We start from the raw sequence: 10,233 nt of genomic DNA on the forward strand, positions 1-10,233 counted from the left end.
CTCCAAATCACATCCTACTGCCTCAACTCCAGGCATGTACCTAGATGTCTTCTGCCTGCCTGTGGCCATTCCCCTGCTTCCTGGCCTCGAAGGTGGAGTGGTATGCAACAGAGGGAGGAAAAACGTAGATAAACACAGCACCCACAGGTGCCAGTAACCAGCTAGGCACACACCTGCCTCCCCCAGTCCCAGGCCAGCTTTGTGACATGGCTGTTTTACCCTCATTAGGAACATTAAGAGACTGAAGTTCCTAGACCCTAACCAGCCTCACCAGACCTGCGGTGATGCAGTCAGAGGTCAGACACAGGTGTGACTCTGAAACCCAGCTCTACAAGGCCACAAACACCCACTGCCTGTCAGGTGCTCCTGAGGCCAAGACAACAAGGTACCATCTCAGGAGAGCTAAGGAGACACGAGGGAGGAGACCACAGAGAGCTGGGCTTGTCCTAAACCTATGCCCCTTGACCTTGGGAGAGACTTTGTGGGGCCCATGAAGAGTAGAAATGATGGCGCCTGTCTCCAGATCATGAAAGAAAAAGTCATCCACAGAAAAGAAAAGTCAGCCAGTGACATCGCCAGCCAGAAAAGTGAGTGAGCCTGTGAGGGAGGAAGGCTCCTTCATATTCTCATTCTCTCTCTCCCTCTCTGTCTCTCTCTGTCTCTGTCTCTCTCTGTCTCTCTCTGTCTCTCTGTCTCTCTCTCTGTCTCTGTCTCTCTCTGTCTCTCTGTCTCTCTCTCTGTCTCTCTCTGTCTCTCTGTCTCTCTGTCTCTCTCTGTCTCTCTGTCTCTGTCTCTCTCTCTGTCTCTCTCTCTCTGTCTCTCTCTCTGTCTCTCTCTCTCTGTCTCTCTCTCTCTGTCTCTCTCTGTCTCTCTCTCTCTGTCTCTGTCTCTCTCTCTCTGTCTCTCTCTCTCTGTCTCTCTGTCTCTCTCTCTGTCTCTGTCTCTCTCTCTGTCTCTCTGTCTCTCTCTGTCTCTCTCTCTGTCTCTCTCTGTCTCTCTCTCTCTGTCTCTCTGTCTCTGTCTCTCTGTCTCTCTCTCTCTCACACACACACACTCGTGGGACAGACTCACAGATTCCATTGTTATTAGCTCACAGAGACTCTGAGCATGGCAGGTTCACAACACCGAGTTTGGCGGTGGAGGTGGATGTGGGGCAGTTGGTTTACTAACTTGAACCGGAAGTGTGTAAAGTGGGGAGAAGCAGAGAGATGCCCCTGCAGTCCCAGAACTCAGAGGCTCAGCCAGCACAGGGCTGTACTGTTTAGCGGGTACCACAGTGAGCAACTGGGGCTCCCTGTAGTTTGGGTCCAGGTTGTCCCTGAAAAGTGCATGTGTGAAAAGCTCGTGTGTCAGGCTGTGGAACCATGGGAAGGGGTGGGGCCAAGCAGGAGGAAGTTAGGTCTGAGGGGAACCCTTGAAGGGGCCTTTCCTTCCACAGGCTTTGCTTCCTGGCTACCACAAGGTGAACAGTTTGCTCCACTCCACCCTACCTGCCACCACCTGCCTTGCTGTTGGCCCACAGGCAATAGAATGGGAACTGTGGGCTGCAAACTGAAATAATGGGCAGAGACATTTTCATTCTTTGAAGTTGGGTATTGCCGCTGTCCAGGGAGCTGTTGAGCCTGGACACAGAGATCTTCCCAGAAACCACAGGAAGGAGCCTCTCGAGGGTGGGGGATTTGTCTTTCCAACCCCACAGTACTGAGGGTTGCACACTCCCCCGAATGTTAATGCCTTGTGCCTGCTGCAAATGCCCTGGCATGGTTCAGGAGCCCAGAGAGGAAAGCAGAATCAGATGCAGAAGCTACATGTGTGACAGTCAACTAGACAGACTGCTTAGTGTGGGGTGGAAAGTCAGAGAACAGACAGATACAGGGAATCAAACGTGTCCGGGCAACGGTGACATCTGATGTCCTGGACAGAGACTGCACTTTCCCCAGCCCTGTGGGTTCAGACGCCCACCAGAGAGATGGTGCCAACTTGCTACATCCTTCCCCCCTCCCTGCAGGATCACTGGCCTCTCCAGTCTATAGCCAGGAGTCAGGCTGGGGGCTGGGTTGGGTGACCTCTCATGACCGTCACCTCTAGGGACCTGAGTTTGCTAGTCAGGCCTCTGCTCCACTTGCTCCTCTGCAAGCACTGAAACATGCACACACTCTCACAGACAGACAGACAGACAGACAGACAGACAGACACGCTCATACATATGCATGCACATACGCATATAACTTGTTTGTTTTTTCGAGACAGGATTCTTTTGTTTCACTGTACACTGTAGCTGTCTGCAGACACACCATGAGAGGACATCAGATCCATTACAGATGGTTGTGAGCCACCATGTGGTTGCTGGGATTTGAACTCCGGAAGAGCAGTCAGTGCTCTTAACCACCGAGCCATCTCTCCAGCCCATATTCTTATCTGTCTGTCCATCCATCCATCTATCTAGCGTTTGTGGGTGTTTTGTCTACATGTAAGTTTGTGCACTGTGTACATACTGGTGCCCACAGAGGCCAGGAGAGGGCATCAGATTCTCTGGGACTAGTAAATCTGTGAGCCACCATGTGTGTGCTGGGAAGGACATCCAAGTCCCCTGTGGCCCCTGACCAGGCTCTGCCACGGTAGACTCCAGTCCCCTGAGTCATCCTGGCTGCAGTCGGTCCCTGCCACTGCTTACATGGGCATCAGGACCAAGATAGGAACTTCACCCCTGCAAGTCGTGCGTAGGAAGCAGACAGGAAAACGCTTTTGCTGCAATGGGGTATTTGGGTTTTTTTTGTTTCGTTTTGTTTTCTTTTCTTTTTTTCGGAGCTGGGGACCAAACCCAGGGCCTTACGCTTGCTAGGCAAGCGCTCTACCACTGAGCTAAATCCCCAACCCCCGGGGTATTTGTTTTTTGTTTTAAGGAAACATGGTTGTGGGTAGGGAGTGTGGGGAATATAGAAGCAAATGTAGCATCAGGAGTCCTTCCCAGCCCTTCCCAGCCCACTGCCCACATGGCCATGTTGGCCTTTAGTCATAGCTGAGCACCACCCCGTGTGCTGGCCAGCAGGGACCAAGGACAATACAAAGAGTCTCCCAGTTAAATATCAGTTTTATTCAGATGCAGAGCACTCAGAGGCTTCCCCTGCTTGTTCCGTGGGACATTTAACTCCTGTCCCCTCACCTCTCCCTAGAACCAGCTTCTCAGCTAGACATTAGAACTCGTCCTTTATGTCAAAATGGGGCTGGTCTTCAGGCTTGAAGTCCAGGTTGGGGCTGCCATCCTCGTTGAGGATCCTGCGGGCCGTGTAGCCAACAATGGGGTATTTGGCTTTGTACACCTTGCTGAAGATGTCATCGAGGGCTTCCAGCTCCTTGGCAGTGAGACCAGACTTGGGCAGAAGAAATGGGAGAGAGAGAGATGAGCAGATTGAATGTGACACGTTGTGTCTGACACTGTCCTCTCTCTGCCCCTGCCTTTCCAGCCCCAGACTTCAAGGGCAAGAGAAAAACAGACTAAAATAAAACAAAACGAAAACTTTCTTTAGGAGAGCACAGTCCTCCCCATCACAGATTATGCAATTAAGTTGCAGGGTCAGCACGTCTGGAGTGAAACACATGAGGCTCACCCTGGGAAACTGCTTTTGTGTTCATGATATCCATTCTTGCCAGAAAAGTATGGGGGGGAAAAACCCTCCATCTTAAATCAAAGAATGAACAATGGACTTTTAAAGAAGCAGCTTTAGGTCTGCAGGGTATGTACACAGAGGGTAAGGGAGGGGTGTTTACAGGACGTGAGTGCAGGATGTGTGTGTGAGGTGTGTGAGCAAAGTGTATGCAGGGTGTGTGAGCAGAGTCTGCGTGTGCCCTGTGAGAGCAGGGTGTAGCTGGGTGTGGGTGCAGGGGAGCAATGGCTTCATGGGTTTTGCCGGTCAGCTGATACAGGAGATATCTTGGGTGGGCGGCACTGCAGCCTGTCCACCTCTCTGTCATTAAACACGTAAGTACACCATCTGCTGTAATTTGGATTGAGGATGCCTCTTTGTGAAAGGTCCACGTGTCAAAGGTTTGGTCTCCAGGGCGAAGTTACTGGGAGGTGACGGCGCCTTTAAGGGGTGTGGCCTAGGAAGAGGTCCTTCCGTTGAGAGTGTGCCCTCTAGAGGAACTGTGGGGCAGGCCACTTCATTTTCTCTTCTGCTTCCTGGTCATAAGGAGCAAGGGCTGTCTCTGCTGCGTACTCTAGCCACAATATCAGTCAGTCATGGACTGAAGCTCCCAGAGTAAACCCTTTCTCTTTAGATCTTACTTAGAAGTCTGGAGTCATGGCTTGGTGGACCCAGGTTTCGTTCCCAGCACCCACATCAGGAAGTTCCAAACTGCCTTGGTCTCCAGCTGTCCTGTGAGTTTGAGGCCAGCCTGGCTTACCTAGAGAGTTCCAGTCTAGACAGGGCTTCATAGTAACACCGTGACTCAAAACCCAAGAACAAAACCCACAGAGTGGGAACGGAGTGTTTTGACAAAGGCTTATCTGGCTTACAATGTCATGAGTGAGGTCTGCAGGATCCAGCGACATCTTGGCCACACCTCTGCTCGAGTCCTTCCCGGCCAAGGCGTTGTAGGGGGCTCCACGTCCATAAAACTCTGAAGCAGGAAGGAAGGAAGAGTGTGGGTGTGCATGGACAGAAGCCAGGAGTTGAGGGTTATCCAGACACCCCAGTTCTTAGAAAGGCTGTAGTTCTGAGGATGGACTCAACAGGGCAGATGGGAGGCCCAGGTACACACATGGTGCTGCACCTGTCATCTGAGAGATTGTTTGCAGAAAACACACAGTGAAGTCTCTTTAAAAATTAAAATATAGGGGGCTGGAGAGATGGCTCAGCAGTTAAGAGCACTGACTGCTCTTCCAGAGGCCCTGAGTTCAATTCCCAGCAACCGCATGGTGACTTACAACCATCTGTAATGGGATGTGATGCCTTCTTCTGGTGTGTCTGAAGAAAGCAACAGTGTACTCATATATAATAAATAAATAAATAAATAAATAAATCTTTTTTTAAAAAATTAAAAGGTAAGTTATGCCTAATGATGCAGGCTTGTAGTCACAGCTAGAAAGGAAGCTGATGCAGGAGGATTGTGAGTTCTGCACCTGACTCAAAAAAAGTGTTCTTAAAGGGGGAGGGAGACTACGGATGTGGGTCATCGGTACATAAAGTCCTGGGTTGAATCCTTTGTGTGTGTGTGTGTGTGTGTGTGTGTGTGTCTGTATGTCTGCTGTGTGTGTGTATGTGTGTAGTGTGTCTGTGTGTCTATAGAGTGTATGTATGTCTGTTGTGTGTGTGTATGTGTCTGTGTAGTATGTTTGTGTGTTGTGTTTGTGTGTGTGTTCTCTCTCAATCTCTTTCTCTGTGTGTGTGTGTGTCTGTGTTCTCTCTCTCCATATATATGTGTATGTGTGTGTGTGTGTATATATGTATGTATGTATGCATGCATGTAGATGAACAAACATAGACAAGAAGAGCCTCTGGCCTTAAACATCTTATGAAGCCAAGTCTTCTACATGGACTTAGGATTAATGATGTACAGTAGATACAGGCAGGGAAGCTATGACATGGTATTGAAATGTTCTGTAACTTTTATAACAGCAATTTTTAGCTAAAGGACACACTTCTGGCTTCCAACAGCATGCCCACGGGGTTTGAACTGAATTCCACAGCCCTTCAAGTAGAAACGAGGCATCAGTAGGAAATACTAAGCATGTAGACATGTTTTGGTGAAACATTGATAAGGACTAGCTCCACCCGGCCTTTCAGAGGGAAGGAAAGGCCTTGCCTGACAGTACCCGTGCCCCTCCAGGCACCTGCTCTGGCCCCGAGTTCCCCAGAAGTGACAAGCCACTTACCCTTCCCAGAGGTGACATCGAACACCACTCCCTTCACTGCCAAGTAGATGGGTTGATCCTCCTGGAAAGCAGGGGAGAGGCCTGAGGTACTGAGGAAGTCACTGGTGCAGAGGGCAGCTTATATCACAAAACACTGGACTGTAGTGTCCTTTTTCCTGTGAACCTGGACCTTTGTGGTGGCCTCACACACCCTTTGCCACCCTCTCAAAGGACGTCAATGGAACATTATACTTCTCTGTCTGCCCTCCAGAAAGAGGGAAAGACATGGCCTCCCTCCACATCTAGGAAGAGACCTTGGAATCCCTTTTCCAGTTCAGGCTTTGGTCAGAAGCTACAAAGGAATTGAACATCATTTTGGCAGCTGCCACTCAAGAGAGATGACCACAAAACGGAAGAGCCTAATAAAAGTTTTAAGACTTGTAAAATCAGGCTGGAGAGATGGCTCAATGGTTAAGAGCACAGACTGCTCTTCCAGAGGTCCTGAGTTCAATTCTCAGCAACCACATGGTGGCTCACAACCATCTGTAATGAGATCAGATGCCCTGTCATTGTGTGTGTGTGTGTGTGTGTGTGTGTGTGTGTGTGTGTGTGTGTGTGTGTGTGTGTGTGTGTGTGAGAGAGAGAGAGAGAGAGAGAGAGAGAGAGAGAGACAGAGAGAGACAGACAGAGACAGAGACAGAGAGAGACAGAGACAGAGACAGAGAGACAGAGATTGATTCTCCTGAATGTCTTCCCGAGGGCTGGGATTCCAGGCTTGCCCCACCATACCCTGCAGAGTAAGACTATTTGGACCCAAGGAGGTTGAATGTCATAGACTGAATGGGGGCGGGGGTGGGGTGGGGTAGGGTAAGGGGGCAGGACCAAACTCGGAGCTTTGGAACCTAAGGCTCCGCTCGTCTTCTCTCCCTTGCCCACCAGAGGACGCCCTTAGCACAGAGAGAACTTCCCGGGATGTAGAGGAGTGAGTAGGGCCCCAAAGTCACTCAACTTGAGGGGTCCAGGAATGCATATGCGCGGCAGGAAAGGACAAAAACCTTCACTGTCCTTCACCCGGGACATGCAGTGGCCTCGACATCTGCCCTGCCTGCCTGCCTCTGGCCGAGCAGTGGTCAATGCTAAGTGCTCCAGCAACTCTAATGCAGGACCATGGAAGCAGTGGGCAGAGAGGAAGTAGGTGGAGCATGGGCACAGCCGGCAGGAGGGCTTAGACATTGGCCAGCCCTCTTGTCCGTCACCAGCAGGCCCAGGGCCACGCCTGACCACTTCTCTGTGCCCGCCTGAAACCTGCTGTGGGTGTTTTGGTTTGGTTTTGGCTTAGGTTTTTGTTTGTTTGTTGTTTTGTTTTGCTCTGAGGGCCTGTTCTAACTGCAGGTGGCACTCTTGACTTATTTCAGGGTCATGGGACAGGGATTTATCAACAGACTTAAAGGGATGGGAGAAAATAAAGAACTCGAAAGAAAATGGGAGTGCCTGAGTGGGAGGTTTTCCTCAACACACTCTCAATTAATTTTTTATAATAAGGTCAGCAGGCACTGATGCTGGTTCAGGGTCGCTGTGCCAAGCACTTTGTGTGTCCCCCATCCGTCTTTACAAGACGCCTGTGTAGAGGAGGTACTCCCTGTAACCGTGGGAGGGGGAGTACCAAGCCAGAATTTATCAGTACTCAGCCAGGTGTGACAGACGAGGCTGAGATCTGCAGCCAGGTGACTTGACATGAAGGAACTTATCACAGTCTGGGTGGGTGTGACCCGCCCCAATCCATTGAAAGGCCAAGAGGTTCCCTGAGGAAAAAGAAACTCCCTAGCAGGGCACAGGGTGCTTGCTTTGAGATCTCTGTGAGTTCTTCGACCACCCTGGTCTACATAGTGAATCCAAGACAGCCAGAACGACATAGTGGGACACTGTCTCAATACCACTCAGGTAGATAGGAAGGAAGGAAGGAAGGAAGGGAGGGAGGGAGGGAGGGAGGGAGGGAGGGAGGAAGGAAGGAAGAAAAAAAGAGAGAAAGCAAGCCAGCCAGCCCTTCTGTGGGAGAATTCCAGCCTCCTTCCTGGCTGGTACAGCCTGCCTAGTCAGGCAGCCCCACCATCTGCAAACTGTTGTAATAATATCTCCCTCTCTCTGATGCCAACACCATACAGTTGAAAAGATGGCCACCATGGTGCTTAGTAACTTTGGCCCAAACCACACAGCACAGCAGGAATCAATCCAAGTGGGGTACCATTCAAAGGTATAAGCTTAAGAGTGACCAAATATCACATCACACAAACCACGATGCTAACTGGGCGGGGGTGGGGGTGATTTCCCAGGACTGAAGTCATACCAGACTTATTTCTAGAACGCTACACTCTAGTAACTCTGCCCACAGCACTCCTCTGCCCCAGATATCTCCTTCCCCGGTTCTTCCCACCTCAAGTTTATGGCTCTTCATCCTTTTTTTTTTTTTTGGTTCTTTTTTTCCGGAGCTGGGGACCGAACCCAGGGCCTTGCGCTTCCTAGGCAAGCGCTCTACCACTGAGCTAAATCCCCAACCCCTATGGCTCTTCATCCTTAAGTCTCCATCTACAATATGAAATATGAAAATTAGGGTCTTTTCTCCGTCCTAATTCTGCAGGCTCTGCGAGTGCCTTTCCTTGAATTCTGTGCTGGGGGGGGCCTTGACCCCCCCCTCATATATGGATGAAAGCAAACAGCTCTGCAGAGGGCTGTACTCACGCATAGGAGAGGAGAATCCACTCCCAGTTTATTCTCACCATCTCTTTCCCCAACAGTAAACGATCAAGAGCTGGTTCTCTACCCACTAGAAACCCTGGGTTCTCCCTCAGCTCGTCTGGGTGTCCCCACGCAGAGTACTCCACATAAAGCACACTGCACACCCAGTGCAGGCAGTGAGAAGCCTGCATCAGTAAGGAATGAATGGCCTTGCAGGCCTGCCTTGCTAAGTGTGGTCTACACCAGGAGTTCCCTCCACTGTCCCTTAACAGCCCTGTCACATCCTGTCATGTTCCTATCCCTGTGTTCTTATGGACCTGTGGGTCAAAACCAGTAGTTCTCAGCCTTCCTAATGCTGCAACACTTTGATACAGTATCTCGTGCCATAGTATTCCCCAACCATATCATAAAATTATTTCTGTTGCTACCTCATCTTTAGGACCCACAGGCTGAGACCCACTGGCCTAAGCTTTCATCCCTAATGATCTGCTTGGACAGACCCTCGCATGTATGTAAAGTCTATGTAAGATTCGCTAACACAGAGGCTAGAGAGCACAGGACACATAGATTCAGCAAAGCAACGTCCTTCCCTCCTGTATCACTGGGCGCGTGCCTCAGTTTCCCTCTCTGTATAGGCAGGGGGTTAATTCCTGGAATCACTGCAATGGCATGGAACCGATTCTTCCAAACTAGATCCCAGCATCCTCCTCGTCTAAAGCTCCCGTATTGGGGAGCACTGCTTCCCCCTCTGCATTCATCCCCACTGGCCCAGACACTAAATGGGGTCTGAAGGGTGAGCTTCAGTAGGCCTGGGACACCAGAGCAGGAAAAGTGAGGGCTGAGAAGGCCTGGATCGTCGGGCCCAGGCCCCCTAGCTCAGTGCGCGCGCTCAGGCAGGTCACTTTGCACAAACCGTCAGCCATGTGGCCCCAGGTCACACTCACACTAAAATCAGACCCACAGCAACAAGGCGGGGCGACGGAAACGCGGGGTGGGGCATGAGGGCGACGCCCAGCCTCCACTGGGCCTCGCGTGGGTTCCCGCCACCAGCCGGCCCGGGACAACCACCGGCCCAGGCCGCGCCGCCTACCTCCTCGCCGCTGTAGCGGGCCAGCTCCTCCTCGGTGAAGAGCCGTACTGGGGGCCCGCGCTCTGCGGGGCGCGGCATCTGCCCGGCCCGGGCTGAGGGCACCCGGACCAGCGCCAGCGCCAGGGCGAGCGCCGCCAGCGGCCGCAGCCACCACCAGGGCGCGGGGCGCGCCATGGACAGCGAGGAGCAGGCGGGAGGACGGCGGGGCGGAGCGCGGCCGGCACCTGGGAGGGGCCATGTAAGACAGGATCCAGCCTTATCAATGTCTTCTCTCTCCTCCTTTCTCTCTAAGGCTAAGTCCTACTACGTAGCCTTTGATGTTCTTGAACTGGCAGCGATCCTCCTGCCTCAGCCTCCAGAGAATTGGAATTATAGATTAGTGGAGTAACTTTCTCCCCTCCCCCTTTCTCCCTTCCTCCCTCTCTTCCTCCCTCCCTCCTTCCCTCTCCTTCCTTCCTTCCCTCTTCCCCCATCTTTCTCTCCTTCCTTTTTTCCTTCCTTCCTTCCCTCCCACTTCCCCATCTGTTTTTCTCCCCTTTCTTTCTTTTCTTTTTCC

At 51.5% G+C, this 10,233-nt stretch overlaps 1 protein-coding gene across 1 annotated transcript; it reads right to left on the bottom strand.

Annotated features, from left to right (window-relative positions):
* Window positions 1-3,075: 3,075 nt before the first annotated feature.
* Nenf (neudesin neurotrophic factor) lies at window positions 3,076-9,870 on the bottom strand. The gene is given in 4 exon segments (NM_001002851.1): window positions 3,076-3,371; window positions 4,517-4,620; window positions 5,876-5,936; window positions 9,678-9,870. Coding segments are annotated over 4 exon segments (516 nt in total). The 5' UTR covers window positions 9,852-9,870; the 3' UTR covers window positions 3,076-3,194.
* Between the last annotated feature and the right edge of the window lie 363 nt (window positions 9,871-10,233).

Source organism: Rattus norvegicus, chromosome 13 (assembly GCF_021556685.1).
Source record: "Rattus norvegicus strain SHRSP/BbbUtx chromosome 13, alternate assembly SHRSP_T2T, whole genome shotgun sequence".
NCBI classification, from domain to species: domain Eukaryota; kingdom Metazoa; phylum Chordata; class Mammalia; order Rodentia; family Muridae; genus Rattus; species Rattus norvegicus.